At 39.1% G+C, this 16,691-nt stretch overlaps 1 protein-coding gene across 5 annotated transcripts in view; it reads left to right on the top strand.

The window, feature by feature from the left end:
* The first annotated feature begins 8,549 nt into the window (after nucleotides 1–8,549).
* Nucleotides 8,550–16,691, top strand: part of LOC111229914 (inositol hexakisphosphate and diphosphoinositol-pentakisphosphate kinase 2-like) — a 54,207-nt gene continuing 46,065 nt past the window's right edge. For all 5 annotated transcript variants that reach the window (XM_022756446.1, XM_022756443.1, XM_022756445.1 and 2 more), the window contains exons 1-2: nucleotides 8,550–8,749; nucleotides 15,631–16,212. In XM_022756446.1, the coding sequence (XP_022612167.1) occupies nucleotides 16,024–16,212 (189 nt within the window). In that variant the 5' untranslated portion in view covers nucleotides 8,550–8,749; nucleotides 15,631–16,023. The remainder of the gene's footprint in view (nucleotides 8,750–15,630; nucleotides 16,213–16,691) is intronic.

The following is a 16,691-nucleotide window of genomic DNA, read 5'->3' as shown; positions in this document are numbered from 1 at the left end:
GCCATGAAATGTACTTTATCTGTTCCCCAGAGGATAAACCCTTTTGGCTCTAATTATCCCATGGCCTTCCACCACCCACAGAACAAACCTAACTCCTCATGAGGCTCTGGGAATAACCAATTCATCAGTATGCGCAGTTATCCGTGTTACTTTTGTAGGTTTAAGCAACATTCCAGCCTCCAGGGACCACTGGTAGTGCTTTAGATTTTTGGATTTGTTAGTTGAAAAATAAGCTCTCAACATAGTAATGGCTTCAGATTTATCACTGTTTGGTTACTGATACTTCACTCACTATATACTATATAATATACTATATACTGTTACTCACCACAAAGCGTAAAGAAATCCTGCCCCATGGAGTTTAAAGAAATGAACCAGTCTTTTGTTCTGTTTGTGGCAGCAGGAAAAACCCCTCCAGTATGTTATGGTGTCATTGCCCTGAAATTGCACTGAGGTTGTTAAAAGTGTTGAGTGTATTGGCTTTATGTGTTGGGCTAACTATATATTAAAGTGCACAAGGAGAAACAGACAGGTAGTGTGTTTTCACAGTCTGGGTCGTAAAGAGATTGTGTGGAGTAGAGCTGACTCACAAAATCAATAATATTTTAACATTCAACATTTTAATTGGCTGTGATGTCCTGTTACTCACCAGTTTATACAATATAACATGTTAGTTTGACCATGAATAACCCTTTTGTTCCCCTCAAAAATTAAGAATTAGGTTTGTTTATTTTATGAGTTAACTTGAGTTGTGCTAAGTCATGTTCACTTGAAATAGCTTGTTCTTTATTTGTGTGTGTGTGTGTTCATCTGTTTCTTTGTCGACACACCCAAACCATTGGGTCACTGGTTGTAGTCACTGGTTTCAGCTCATTTACAGTCTCTGTGAGTTCAGACTTGACTTGCAATGAGGAGCATTACACAGGCTGCCCTGAAAGACCTCTCAGAGTGGACGAGGGAGGTCAACACAGAGACACTTGTTTTCTCCCTTCTCCGACTCAAATTATCCAAATATGAGCAGCCACACGCTGGAAACAAGCTGGAATATTGCTCACACAGAGTCGGACAGGATCAACTGGAACCAGACTGAGGCTTTTTCTTGACGGTCACAAATTTCAAACTCGGAAAAAGTGCTGAGACGTCTCTTTTGGTTGATGGGTTGATGCAGTTTCTGTTCACACATAGGCAAACACACACACACACACACACACACACACACACACACACACCCATGAACCCAACCACACACATATACAAAGACATCACACCCTTGCATATATGATGCATTATGCATAGATAAACATATGACTGATTGATATATGACTGATGATATGATTAAATAAGTTATTGACCAAATGGCTTTTCAAACACAAGGACTTTGTCCTCTCAGGTCACATAAATCGAACAAAAACACAAAGTTATAGCATATTTCTGTTGTCTGTCAGCTGGTCTGTCCACCACTTTGGTCCCCTCTGAAATATCTCAACAAGTACTGCATGGATTAAACTAAATCTGGTGCTGATACTCATGGTCCCAAGAGGATGAATCCTACTGACTTAAGTGATTCCTGGACTTTTTCTATAGCTTCACCATCAGGTTGAAATTTTCACTTGTCCAACAAGTTCAAAACTAATTACATAACCATCATCGTCACTTGTGGTTTGTGTTGCGTTTGTGCTAACTAGCTTAAAGGAGCTATTTGTATTAGAGACAGCTCTTAGTGAATAAAGGAATGGAGTTTGATGTTGAACTCGCAATGTTAGCATGCTATCACGATGTGTCAGCATTTAGCTTAAATACGCAGTATGTATTCTGCCACTAGGGGTCTCTCAATTAAAACAATAAGACGGCGTTGGATTACATCATGAAATGGGATCATGGACAATGTTGTCTTCACCACAATTATCATAAGCTTCTCCCAGTTTGGATTCCTTCAGTGACAGTCATTCAGGAATTCAAACAGACCCGGTGATTATGACTGTTAAAAACACCGAATAAAGCAGTGTTCAAGTTTAAAGTCAGTGTTTCACCGACGCTGTAAGGAGGACAGAGCCGTCAGGGAAGAGTTGGGAGCTGAGACTGCTGCTCACCTTTGTTTTGATTGTTTCTCTGATAACTTATGACCTAGACATTCAGGAGGTTTTAATTATCCACAGAGGTGTCTTTCTCTCTATAACAAATGAACCAGGGGTTTAAAACCGGTAAACTCATAAAGCAGTTACACTTAAAAAAAAAAAATTGTGATTAGCCAATGTTGTTTGGCGGAAACAGGACAGGACTTCTCTACTGCTGGGAGCTGAGCTGTCTGACATTTGCCTGGCTTTTTTCTCTGACAACTAAAGATCCAGACATCCGATGACTAAAATCCTTCATGTGGTTAAGATTTATACTCGATAACACTAGATATAAGTCGATTTTGAGCTCCTGGCAGGCAACTACAATGCAGATCCATGCTCATAGAGGATATGATGTCATGGACAGTAGACCAAATGACACGGAGCATTACCATATTAAAATTATGTTTCTCTAGGTTTGCGAATTACTGGAAACATTTGGGAAAAATGTAAGAACACAACTCAAAAAAATGTATAACATAGGTCTATTAATTTTTAGACATTTTATTATGGAAAAGTTACATATTATAACTTTAAAGAACTGTGCTAATGTGCCGCCTGACAGAGTTGCTAGCATGGCCGTGGACTGAGTCTTATCTATTTTTTGAACACTGTAATGTATACACCCAGTACCCAGTTGAGAATAAATTGTACTTAACAATCTCATTTGCATTTGCAAATATATTACTTTGTAAATGTCAGTGGTAAGTACATCAGAGCTCCAGAAACAAAAGACCTCCACACTATAGAGTAAAACTTGTGTTACCTGATTTTGCACACACTGCAGACTGTAAATCAGCACAGGAAGCGAGAGAGACAGAGAGAGAGAGAGAGAGAAAGTTGGAGAGGGAGAGAGGCAATTAGACAGATAGATGGATAAGTCAACAGATAAATATTAGTAGCAAGTGGAAAATATCACAAGAAGAGAGGCAGGCAGACAGAAACACTTAGGTTAGGCTTTCCCTGTCTGCTCACTCTAATGGACCCGCATGTCTCTTTAATGTTTCTTACGGGACCACTCACACTGAAATCAACAACATCAGACAGCATATGTATTTAGTAACAGTCTACACCATTTAATATGTCAGGTCTCAGGGGTCCAGCAATGGTTTGGAGAAATGTAAACATACTTTAGATGCCAGAAAATTATAGTATTTCCCAGAATTCCTTTCAGTGTTATAAATGTGCCTGAAATAGACATTTTCAGTTTAACATTTTGTAGCTGCTTGTACACAGTGGTTGTGAGTTTTTTTGGTGTATATATTAAGTATAACTATTTGCTCGCTGTCCATTATACTCAAATACATTTTAGTACATATTTAGTTTCCTCTACAAATAAATGCAAAAGTCTTTCTCATAATAAGGATGATCTCTGTGGCTAAACATGGACTATAACTGCTCTTCAGTTTTCCATGTTGCTGTTAAATACAAATCCCCATCCCCAGACGTTTGACTCATCCGAGACAGGTGAGATTGTTTGGCCAAGTTCAAACCCAAGTTGATTTGAATTCCCAATGAAGATCCCTAACAAATGGCCCCAAAATCTTCCACAAGTATTCAGCTGGGTGGATCTATATGATTCATTTTCATTCACATAAAGCCATTCATTAAGCCCTGGCAATTAGTCTGGAAACATCTGCATTTGTTCATTTTTGTAGCAAATCGTGCAACTTTTTTCCTTGACCAGAAGATGGCAGCACCTCTGATAGGAGAGGAGGTATTCTGTGCATGCATTAGTAAGGAGTTAGAATGAGATCATACTGTATATTATCACAGGACACTGCATGCTGCAGCTGCTAACACAGTCTGGTATAAGGTTTTCATTTCTTTCTACCCAGGATGGTTGTTTGCTAATATATGGATGTGTGTGTGTGTGTGTGTGTGTATGTGTGTGTGTGTGCGCGCGCGTGTGTGTGTGTTCCCTGTCATAAGGCCTTCTTTCAACCAGTCCTGGCTGGGCATCTGCTCCTGCTATCCGTTAAGGGAAGGGGGTAGAGTGTGTGTGCGTGTGTGCGTGTGTGCGTGTGTGCGTGTGTGCGTGTGTGTTGACACAGCCTCTTGCAGTCTATCAAGTGGGAGGGCTGCATTTTTTCTTTACAGTCTCTCCATAGAGGTGAATAGCTGCTTTATGGCTATCAGGACCCACTCACCAAATATAAACGTATATATGTGTGGATGTATGAGTCACACTGACACACCGATAGTTCTATGGGGTGAGTCTGGACAAAATGTGAGTGCAGATGTACAGAGGATCGTCTTTTTTTCATTCTGTGATGGTCTTTAAAGGAGTGTTGATGTTTTATCTGGTTGTTGGAGAGGCAGAGATACCGAGGAAATAAAGATAAACATCTCAACAGGACTTTATATAGACTATGTTGAGAAAACATGTACTGTGTCCATTTACTGTGCTTTTGACATGTATTTTTTTTATTAAAGACTCAGAGAATTAAAGCTGCAGGTACTGCAGCCAACAGGAAATGAATACTGTGCTGCACTGTACTATATGCCACTATTGTTCAACTTGAAGAGGAACTGTCTGGGAAAGTCAAGTTTCATTCTCATTTCAGCCAGAAGACACAAAAAAGGATTTGACCCCCAGTCATTGAGACTCAGTCTTTGTAATACTTTGCAGTGTTATACTCAAGTGTGACAGACATAAGATAAATGCATGATTAAGACTAAGATTTACAGTATACAGTATATTGATGATTTTCATTGTCATGCATTTATTGTTTTCCTGATTGTTGTTGTGTTTGTTGGTTGATCTGAAGAATATAATCTACTCCATAACATTTCAGAATTAGCTATTGTACTTTTTATTCAACAGATACAGTTACCTGTAACTTTACAGATTAAGATTTTACATAAAAAATTATGATAGCAAAACTTATAAATACAATGCATTGATAAGGATTAAACCATGTAGCTCTCAAACATTTTTGGCTTTCTTCTTCCTTCCTCTCTCATTAGTCATTTCATGACCCCTCAAGATTTATCTTGTGACCCTTTGGAGGGGCCCACCCCAAACGTTGGAAGTACTGGACTACCCAACTGTAAAGTAAAAATGACTTCACCTCAGCAACACACTAAAACACAAAAAAGTACATTTTGCTGATGAAAAGTTATGTACTTTTACTTAAACAGGATTTTGAATGAAGGACTTTTACTTGCAATTGAGTATTTTTACTAATTTTTATTTGACACTGATATTTTTACTACTTCCAAACATTGGCCACAATGTAAAGATACTCCATTAAAAGTGAATTTGAAATGGTGCCAGTCGTCAGTTACTAAGGTATTAACATGTAAGCAGTATTTAAGTGTTGTAGGTGTGCGAGTTGGAGCAAGTTTTAACTTTTGTATAAACTCTTGGCTTGCTTGATTTACAACATTGTATCATATTTGAATCTCCCAATAGGTTTTCTATGTAAAATCTTAATTTGAAGTGATGGGTAACTGTGGCTGTTAAATAAATGAAGTGGCATAAAAAGTACAATATTCTCTGAACTCTGAAGTGGAGTAGAAGTGTTATGTAGTAAAAAAAAAGTACTCAGGTACAACTACCTCAAAGTTGTACTTAAATACAGTACCTTAGTAAATGTTCTTACGTTCCACCACTTTTATTATAGTTAATTTTGTTGCTTACTGACAACTGTGACAAATGGTAAACAATACTAAAGTGTATTGTTCTGCATCACTGTCATTGCTGCAGCTATTTTAACCAACCTCAACCATTAGTGAAATGTATTCCACAGTCACCATGACCTTAAATGAGAAACATCAGTGCAGTCCTGTATGAAGATCAATCTCAGTTTCAGTAAATGTGGGAGAGTTTATGAGTCAATATTACAGCAAATATGTTTAATATCTGGAAGAAAGGCACTTGGAAAACCCATTCACCTCATTATCCATCATTAGTAACTGTACACACTTTTCATCCATGGAAACTACATGAAGAAAAAGCTTCCTGTTTTTTTATTTGTGTAAGGAAATAAACTGGTCACAGCGGACACATTCTAACTACTTCCTCTACATAGGTGTCTACAGTAATTTGACTGTTGACTTATATGTCTAATGTTGCGACGCTGGACACTTCTGACAGACCTTTTCACCCCTGTTCCCTTTCTGTGTCTGTCTTGGTGTACGCTGAATTTCTCTGAAAGTGGATAAGGACTTGTTTGTCAGCAGGCTGTAGAAATCCAAAATGGCCATCACTGATAGTGTGCCCATTGAATCAGTGAAGACAGAGCGCTTCACAGAGCATTTAGACTTCTTTTTTTTCCTAATGCATTACATAATTTTAAGTGTTTAAAAAAAAGAGATTTTTGGATGGATTTTAGGCGGTGAGAGAGAGAGAAGATGGGGAGAGGTCGTTACTGGTTTTTAGTGAACACTACTTTCTTATACTGCAGCACAGACTGGCCTCTCATGCTCTGCTGCATGATGGGACAGAGAGCCAGAGTCAAACCAGCCACACAGGGCTGTCTTGCAGCGACCAGGGCCAGGCTGATGCTGGGAACGACTCAATGAGAAGCAAAGCGAACTGTGGGATTATGGAAATCTATGTAAGGCTTGTTTCATACCTCTGATGACTGTGTGTGGTTTCTGTGTGAGGCAATGAATACATTCACCTGATGAAAGAAAAACGTTGTGTGTTATGTGTTATATTCTTCAAATGAGAAAAATTAGATTTACATTTGATGCTTTCTATACACCAACTATTTAATTTAGGATTACAGTAAATACAATCAGAGGGAGGCCTTGAAGTGGCTTTAATAAGTGTTATAATATAGAGAATATAGAGAAAAGAGAATAAATGTCTTAATTTCGCTTTTTGCCTACAGCACACTACTATCTGATGACCTCCTGATTGCCTTTTCCCTCACATTTCCACTGTCAGCCATAGAGACCATTGCTGGTCTAGATATATCGAGTGTATGTGGGAGTGCTACAGTCTGCAGTCTTTATATTACACCCAAGGGAGAGGTCGTAATAATATAACTGAACCAACAGCGTCCATAAGTTTATATCATGACGCTGCTTGTTTTAATGTTCATTTTAAATTATCTTCACAGAGTCTCCACAATAAGGAAACAATAATGTACAGCAACCTCTCCTTGTTTATAGACTGGAAAATGTAAAGGGATAATGCACAGTCTGTGGTTACATCTCCATGCTGCAAAAGAGTAACCGCAGCCAGCCAGGGAAACCTCTTCTCCAGTGCTTAGTCTGACAAAGAGGATCCAGAGGAGGCAATTAAACCTGAGCTGAGCTGTGACTCAAGTTTATAAATGATCCTTTTCATTTAAACAGACAAAAGCAATGGAGAAATCATTTGCATATGAAGAAAGAGATGGAGCGCTGTGGTATTAGTATTAATTAAAAAACACAACAGATTATTTTTAGGCATAATAAAATACTATTTTACACTAAATAATAGTATTCCCATTTTCTGCAACTTTTTACTGACACTAAATTTCATCTATAGTCTCTGATTCTAGGGAAGACTGAGCATGTTATACATAATGTCACTATGACACAACGACAAAATGATCGACCAAACAGTAAATTGTGTATTGCACAATTTAGACAGGTAAGCTGTAGCACACAGATCGCAAGTTGAACAATAAAATAATTTCGAGTAGCCTGTCTCTGCTGTCCTCAGGGTGTATGTTGGATACACATTACTGTCCAAAGTTTGGACACACCTATCCATCCATTGGTTTTTCTTTATTTGACTACATTACAAGTAGAGGAAATCAGAATCTGAAGACATCAGAACTATGAAATAACACATATGGAGTTATGTAGTAAACAAGTGTTGATAAAACAAACAAAATGTTTCATATTTTAGATTCTTCAAAATAGTCACCATTTATCTTGATGACAGCTTTGTACAATATTGGCATTATCTTAACCAGCTTCATGAGGTAGTCACCTGTAATGATTTTCAGTTAACAGGTGTGCCTTGTTAAAAGTTAATTGAGTGGAATTTCTTGCCTTCTTGATGCGTTTTAGACCATCAGTTGTGTTGTGTCGTGGTGGTGTTAGTATACAGTAAAAAGCCCTATTGGACAACTATATAAATCCATATTATATCAAGAACTGCTCAACTAAGTAGAGAGAAACGACAGTCCATCATGAAGGTCAGTCAATACGGAAAATTCCAACAACTCTGAATGTATCCTCAAGTGTAGCTGAAAAGAACAGCCTCAGATATCGCCAGTTAACAGCACTTCAGATTAGTCCACATGAACCCTTCACAGAAAACGTATATTTCTTGACGCAGCAGCGCTGCAATGCACCAGTTTAGCCGCTAGATGGAAGTGACGACGCTGCTTCAAAACCCCTAAACTTTATGTATAAAAGAAAAAAAAAAGAGGTGAAGAGAAAAGGAAGGAAGCTAGCATCAGCGGCAGCGGCAGTGACCGGGTGTGAACTTTAGCGGGTAGCTCACAACTTTACTGTGGTTCACGAAAACAAGAAGAAGAAAAAAAGAAACTAAACTCCGGCAGCAGCAGCGGCAGCAGCAACAGCAGCAGCAGCAGCAGCAGCAGCAGCTTCCTCTCAGCTCAGTCCAGCCCAGGGGAAACGAGGAAGTGAACAGCTGACTGACTTCCATTTGTTTTCCGCCGGTAAGTCCCGTGGATTTGAAGACTTTTGTGTTGCCCCCTCACGGCGTGGCTGCGACGGAAGAAAAGTTGGATTTAGCTGATGTTTCGGTGGAAATACGCAAAAGCAGGCAAGCTCTTAACGAAACTTTCCCGTGTCTGTGAAAAGTGGTGTGTGATGAACAGGCCGACGCACTGATTCATTTATGTGTGTTTAGTTCGGTTTATTTCTCCCGGAGGAGCCGTGTTTTACTACCAGACCTCCATCTGACTCATTCATTGTGTTTTATAGTCAGTTAAAATGCAGGTTGTGGCTTCAAACACCTGTGACGTGTGGTGCTGATACAGTTTGTATAAACCACCAAAAACTACTTAAACCATGAAAGCTTGTTTGACCACTTTCTGAATGTGAGTTTAGTTTATACTCATAGTAATAAATGAATGACACTGGGAGTGTTTAGATATTGTGTGTATGGCTGCCGAGGGTGGGAATAGGCTACATGTGTGCCCCCGCCCCCCATCATGCACCGTCATTAGAGCTGAAACAAGTGGTCGATAATCGATTAGTTGGGCAACAAAAAGATATTCCACTACTACTTTGATAATCAATTAATCTTTTCAGTCATTTTTCAAGCAAGAGTTGTGAAACAATGCCAAATATTCTCTGATTCAGCTTCTAAAAAGACAGGATTTCTCTCCTGGACGAGCAAAACAAGGCAATTGAAGACTCCTTGTTCTGCCCTACTGAAGTTTTGATAGGTATTATTGATGTTTCATTCACAAACCGATAACAGCAGGTTTATCAATAATGGAAATAATTGTTATTTGCAGCCCAAATTCTCATATCAATTTAATCTGCTGATTATTTTCTCCAATAATCGTGTGTGTGTGTGTGTGTGTGTGTGTGTGTGTATGTATATATATGTCTGATTTTTGTAAATCAAATTACTATCATAACATGCAAAGGTGAACCATCACTCTTGCTAATCTAAAACAAACAAAGGCATTTTTTAACTTTTGATGACATCCAGCTCTTGTTGAAGTCGAATGCACGTATTGTTAGTAACTTAATGTAATGTAATGTAATGTGGTCAATATGGTCAGTGCATACAAACTGAATAGTTCCAGCTATTATTTTGGGGAAGATATATCCTGCTGTGATCTATTCTTCTCCTCATTCATAAATTGTACTTCCAGTGTTCTGGTGCTGAAATTTTCACCTTTGTACCATATTTATATATAAACCCCATCAGCTATATCTGTGTTTATATTCCTGTTTATCCTCTGTTTTGCTACTGTTGCATCTTTTTATTGTCTGCTGCTGCAGCAGCCCAGATTCTCCCGAGGGTGCCATTAAAGTTTCATTTTATTGTAATCCTGAAAGCTGTATGCCTGGCAAAAGTTATTTATCAGAAGCTCAGAGGCAGGAGAATACAGTCATGTATCTTTCCATGCTCCATAAATCATCTTGTTAACCTTGCAGTGGTTTCATCTGCCACAGTGAGAAATATTTGTGTTGATGAGTGGGAAGTAATGGGTCTGTTTTGCAGGGCCTGCGGTGCACCAGCAAGCCGATTATGGCCTCTGTTTTCAGTGATGATGGCAATTTGTATTTGCAAACAAAGCTAATTTCTCCAGTGCTCAGTGCATAATGAATTTATAAGCTTGTAGAGCCAGCGCTAACTGTTCTCCCACTGCTAGTTGTATTCTGATAACATCACCAGCATGTTATCTGACTCTTAAGGGTGATAATGTTTTCTTATAGCTGATGTTAGTGTCACGTCTCAATAACTTTATGCACTTCAGCAGTGAGTTTTATTGGATATAATAATTAACCGTTTTGTTAATGATTTAATCTTGAACTCCATTTAGATAACAAGCTGCTACTTTATTCAGCATCAACGTCGCTCCAGTAGAAGGTTGTGATACTGGACATAGCAAAATGCATTGTCTATTAAATTTCTTTCAGAATAAAAGCCCGAATCACAAATGTGTCATAATATAATTCATAATTTCTTTTTCTTATTCAATCTAACCACTAAGTATAACTGACAGAAAAACCGTTGCCATTTGCAGTGTGTCATGATTTTTTGTAATTTGCCAGTCAATCAGGGAAATGGTGATTATGAATAGGATCTAATGACCAACTCCTCCCCGTCATAAACACAACACTGGCTTCCTGTGGCAGACAGTCTCAAAGGTTAAAAGCCTTTTATTGGAGACATGTTGTTGATCTCCAGCCCTGCGGCGATGATGGAGGTAACTCATCCATGGTTGAAGGCCTGCAGGTGACAGCTGGAGATGTTTTTAATCAGGCTGCTAATTTATTCATGGGGGATAGAAGGTTTTATTTTTCTGCAGGTGAACAATACAGATGGCAGAGAGGAGACAGTCCAGCACAATGATTTTTGTCTGGTTCCCCGATCTGTCTCATTTGTTTTGTCCTCAGTTAAAGGGACATCAAGTAATTTATGATGTTAATCAGCCTCTGTTGGCATCCACTAAATGACAACATCACCTGCGAGCCCTGGGCACAGCTTGTGTCGGCCCATGATGGACAGAAATATGAAAGTCATACTTTCCTGAGATAAAACTTTGAAAAACAATCATTGTCGGTGGGTGTTGTTTGTCGTTTTTATATACCAGTCCAGTGGGAATATGGAAGTTTAGTTTGAGAAATATAGTTTGACCCAACTAGCTTTTTGAGGCCAATACTGACATTGATGTATGAAAGTTTCAAAAATCTGATAACAATTTTTTTAGCAGAAAGAAATGCTTTTCATAACCGTATAACATTACATTCTTGAGAAGAATCCCTTGAATTTGTATTTTTAAAGGAGCTATTTGTAAGTATTGCTATTGCTACATAGCCAGTGTAAGCATTAACAGCTTGTTACTTACCAACAGCTGTCTGCAGAGGTGTAAAGCAACACCAATTTTAACCCTTGTCTCCATCACATCTTTTCTTCTACTGAGGTTAGCATGCTAACCAGCATTTGTCAATTTCAAGGTACTGTAAAAGGACTTTGCCTAAATGAAAAGTAAAAAAAATCCGAAGATGTCCAATCAAAGAACTAAGATAAATCTAAAAATCTGACCAAGCATCAGTGCCAGCTGAACAGTGACAGTTTCTGACACTCAATTATATGGGCTCATTTTGATACCCAAGTCCTTCTCAAGCAGCAGACTCCTTTCATTAGTAATTAAACAAATACTGTGCAGCCAAACAATGCTCCAATCCACAGAACTTTACTTTAAATTCTAGTCGAGGTCCCAGAGTTTACAAAGATACCACACTGGGGCTGAATTTTGTAGAACGTGTCTAAAATTAATGCACAACTCATGTAGAATATTTGCTATTAAAAACCTGCGACTTGACTCGGTATAAAAACACATCGTTTTAATGAAGAACTGAAACAAGCTGATAAATGATGCGATCAGACAGAGTGGTATGAGAAGATTTTTGTTTATTTCTGTTTTAACACTGTTGAGTTACAAAGAATAGCAACCTTAAAGCTATATTAGGGGAAATCTGAGTGTAAATGGTTAAAAGGTATTTAGGTCATATACCCATAGCCCTTATAATGGTCATACTGGTACCACCTGTTACCAAACTACAAGTATAATACAATGGAAGTAGTGTTACCCAAAAAGAACAGTAGATTATTTTTGTTTTCAGAATTTATTTCACTGCACAGATTGAAAATATTGTATTTATAGGACATGGCTCAGATATATAGATGTTGTTACGGTCATGTTCAGTTTTATTTTGTCAGAAGTTTTACCATCTTCTTGATCTGTGACAATGAGTGGTAAGACTTGTGTATGCACCATGCATACCTCCCAAATCACCAAATCAGCTGTAAGAGGAATTTATTTTCTGGGGAAATGTTCCTTCAGCCACAGTGCACCTGGAAAAATTATAGTGGCAGGCCAAGTTGAACTATCAGTGCTGTTGCGTCATGTGCAATTGAATGCTAAGTGTTTTTCCTCTCCAGCCAATCATGGCACCAGCTGATTTCATTGCTGAAAGTTATTTTAATCATTGCATGATTAAAAGCAGCTGGTGTGAAGTGTTTGCAAATAGGTGTTTCCACCCATCCTGCAGCGTTGTCCTCGTAGCGCTTTGTCGGCTTATCCTGGCAGTAGAGTAAAGTTCATGTCCTTGGTGTAGTAAAGACTGAATAAACTCAAGCTCACAGCAGTTATAGGTATTTATTTACAAGTTTATCTCTGTTAGTGTTCTTCGACCCCGGGCTGGCAAGAAGTCTTCCACTTGGTTTAGTGCAGCCTGTCATCGCCTCAGAGGTTAGTAATGATGAGTTGTCTTTGGGTAGCGTAGCTGGCCCATGGCACCCAACACTCGTGCCTTGGCTCCACCCCTCACTTCCCATTTGCCCCTCACCCACCCCTCCTCAGGACGCAGTTATTTTTGGGTACCAAGGTTAGGCTGGGTCGTCTGTTGTGAGACTCGGTTCAGGTATGTCCTGGCAGAAAGTCCAGGACACAGGAAGACGAGTCGGCTCTGTAGCAGCCAAATCGTTTCATGTTGCCAATTAAGTAATCTGCGCTCTGTGTGTGAGTGGAAGTGACTGTAAATAAGTTCTTGTAGTCATTCAAAGACTGCGTGCAGAGCACAATCGGCTTCTGGTCCATCATGAGAGGTGATATGATCTGCCCGTCTGTTTCTGGAGCCTTTTCCCCTCGAGTCAGCTGTTTGCTGTAGATGGTGGGGTGAGGGTGGCGATGTTGTTTGAAGGGGGGAGTTGGACCATACCGATGAGAGGCACATGAACTGGCTTTGACTGTGTCTCATGTTTGTGGACACACTGCTGTAAAGTAGCAAGCTTCTGCTTTTTAGCTTAGCTTTGTTTCACGCCTCGCTCTTGGTCTTTGGCAAAGTTACAAGAGAATGACGTAACAGCTTTGTTTCTTTATTGTGTGGTATCAGGTCACAGATAAGCAGCGACCACAAACATCCACTGTAATAAATGCACTGGAGCTGCAACTGTTTGGTGAAATCTGACCACTGTTCACAGTTTAACAAATGATTTCGCCTTGATTTTTGTCAAGACAACCATGGTCTCCTGATTTTAATAAAGCACTAACATCTGTTGGTTTGGTGTGTGTGATTATGTAACAGCTAACTGTTCACTGATGACATTTTTCATATATTCTGGAAATTGTTTCAAGGAATAGAAAGCTAATACAAACAGGACAGTTACTCAATGGATTATTTTATTCTTGCATCTGTTTTATCCTATTTCTGTGAGTTTTCTTGGGAGACAGTGGAAACTGAGTCTCTAGGGATTATGGTATTAGAAGAGATAGATAATAGAGGTTCATGTTTCATAATATGACAATTCTACATTGATATTCCCTCCATTTATCAGTGAATATTAGTTTTATTGTACTTATAGAATTACTAGTTTTTGTGCATTCAGTGCATTTTAAATACTCGTGACTTATACTCTTACTCTTGACAAACAAACAGTGTTGAATCCTTACTAACTGGGCAGGGAGAGTTAATGAATGAATGAGAGGCTCTTGATTTGGTGTGATTATGTCCGCAGCCAACAATTATTTTCATTACCAATTAATCTGCGGATCATTTTCTCAATTAATCAATTAACTGTTTTTGTTTATAAAATCAAAAAAAAATATTGAAAAATGCTTGTTAAAATTCTCCAGAGCCCTTAAGATGTCTTCAAATGTCTTATTTTGTTCTTACAACGGTCCAAATTTTCTGTCGACTGATAGATGAATCAACTAATTATTGGAGCTCTAGATTTGATTTCAACTTAAACAACTGAAGTCCAGAGGAAATTATGCAGTTATTTATTTTAAGATTGAATAATTATGATAAAAAAACATCTGAAAAGTGAAATGCAAACCAGGGTAACATGAACTACTTTAATGTACAGTACACAATAGAGACACGGCCTGGCTCCTCTTCAGGCCCTGTCGCCACGGCAACATCAAACAGCAGCAAGGACTCTTTAGAAAATTAAATGTGCTGAGTGAGCAGCAGGCTAACGTGGAGTAGATGATGATGATGTTGTGTATAATAAGACAGTTTGGTGTGTGTGTGTGTGTGTGTGTGATGTCACAGAATTCTGTGTTAGAATTCTGTGACATCATATTGATCTAGAACTTTGGTATCAAAGCCACATTAGAACGTATCCTTCCATTGACTGTGCATACAGTTGGCAGACACACTGTGGACCTGGTAGGATTGATGAGAGCTGTACTTCTGAGTTTTACCTCCTCAGTGAAGTTTTTCTTCATGGCACATGGAAAAAAATCCATAATTTATGGAAGAGGAAGAATACATGTTTGTTTTTTTTTCATCACTGTCATGATAAAGCTTTTGATAATTGGCTCAAGTTTTGCTGGTGAAATTGGTAAAGACTTGCAGCAGGGAGATGCAAGAACTTCTTTGACACAGCCAACTGTCATTTTGTGTGTGTGTGTGTGTGCTGCATATATCTGGCATGTCTGTAAAGATAACCCTCACTATGGATTGATGAATGTGTAAGCTGCTATCATCTGTCAATATTTCCCCCGTCAACATTGCAGGTGTTCTTTCTATCTTCACTTAAAACTTGAGTAACATTTTCTCTTGACTCTTGAGTGTTGCAATGACCCAGTTTCCTCCGAAATCAATAAAGCTTGTCTTCTATTGTACGGCTGATGTTACAACCTTATTTCACAAATGGTAGGTGTAGCTCCACTACACCAGCACTGTGGTTACTCAGATATCTGCCAGTGAGTTCACACAGCTGTAACTGTCTCTGCAACTGCCAGCTGTTGTTTAACTTGTCAACTTTTACTCTTTTGTGTAACAGGGTTAACCTGTTTTTAAATTAGTTGCTGAACCAGTTTCTCCTTGTGTTTTGTACCAGGGCAAGAAAAATGGTGTACAGATGTTGACTGTGGAGTCTCCAGACTGGGACATGTTGTCTCTCAGAGCCAGACCTCCTCTGTCCTGACACAGGGAGTTTTACAACCAGGATCCGGACTTGTCTACCTCAACACACGTGGAGTCCACTCCCTCTGTTTTACCTCTTAGGACATCCACTACTCCTTTTCTACCTCAGCACGTACTGTACCCTCACGTAGCTGTTATCAGCCAGCTCAGAAACGCCAACAGACCCTTCACTTTATCACCACGGCTCTCAGGTGTCAGACATCCAGCGATAGTTGACAGGGTTTCTTCCTGCTTCGCTGCCATAATCGCTATCTGACCCCTGTGCTGGGAGGAGCCACGTTACCGCCATGTTACGTGTTGGTCTGTGATGTCCGAGCCCTGTGAAGGACCAGGAGCTGGATCAGGAGCAGAGGACGGAAAGGGGCGGGGTGACAGAGACTGTCCTCGGTTCGTGGTTGGCTGTGAAGATGATGAGCAGGACATGGGTCAAATGGAGACAGGCATGAAGAACGAGATGTTTCGAGAAGAAGAAATGGAGGATGATGAAGATGAGTCGGTAAGTTACATGTGTTAATTCAGGTGTGCACACGGTCTGAGTCAAAGGTTTCCTAGTCCACAGGTGTATAATGAGCTGTACCTTGTACCTTAAGGTATTAAAGGATTGTTTTTGGTTGTTAATAGTTGCCTAAATGTTTCACCTCAAAGTTAATGTCCCCTCTGTAAAATGAGTTGTACTTCTTAACTACTTTGTTTTTCGACATTTTTAACACATAATAGTGTTTGAGATATCAGTCATACATTTTCCACTGACTATTAACCATGGAAAAAGACAAGTTAATTTTGGAACAGAACAGGGAGCTACAGTACTGGTCATTTTTAGGCAATAGGAAGTGAACAGGCAAATGGAAATTTTAAAGAGGAAAGTTTTATTTGGAATTGGACAGTGGAAAAAAAAATAGAGACAGAAATATACAAAGGTTGGTGTGAGAACAATGCAGCATATAAACAACTGTAAGGCCTCTGGTCTGTTGTGTG

This window comes from Seriola dumerili, unplaced genomic scaffold (assembly GCF_002260705.1).
Source record: "Seriola dumerili isolate Sdu_G_001 unplaced genomic scaffold, Sdu_1.0 BDQW01000242.1, whole genome shotgun sequence".
Lineage (NCBI taxonomy): Eukaryota > Metazoa > Chordata > Actinopteri > Carangiformes > Carangidae > Seriola > Seriola dumerili.
Note: the sequence above shows the minus strand (reverse complement) of the source record. Positions and strands in the feature narration are given on the sequence as shown.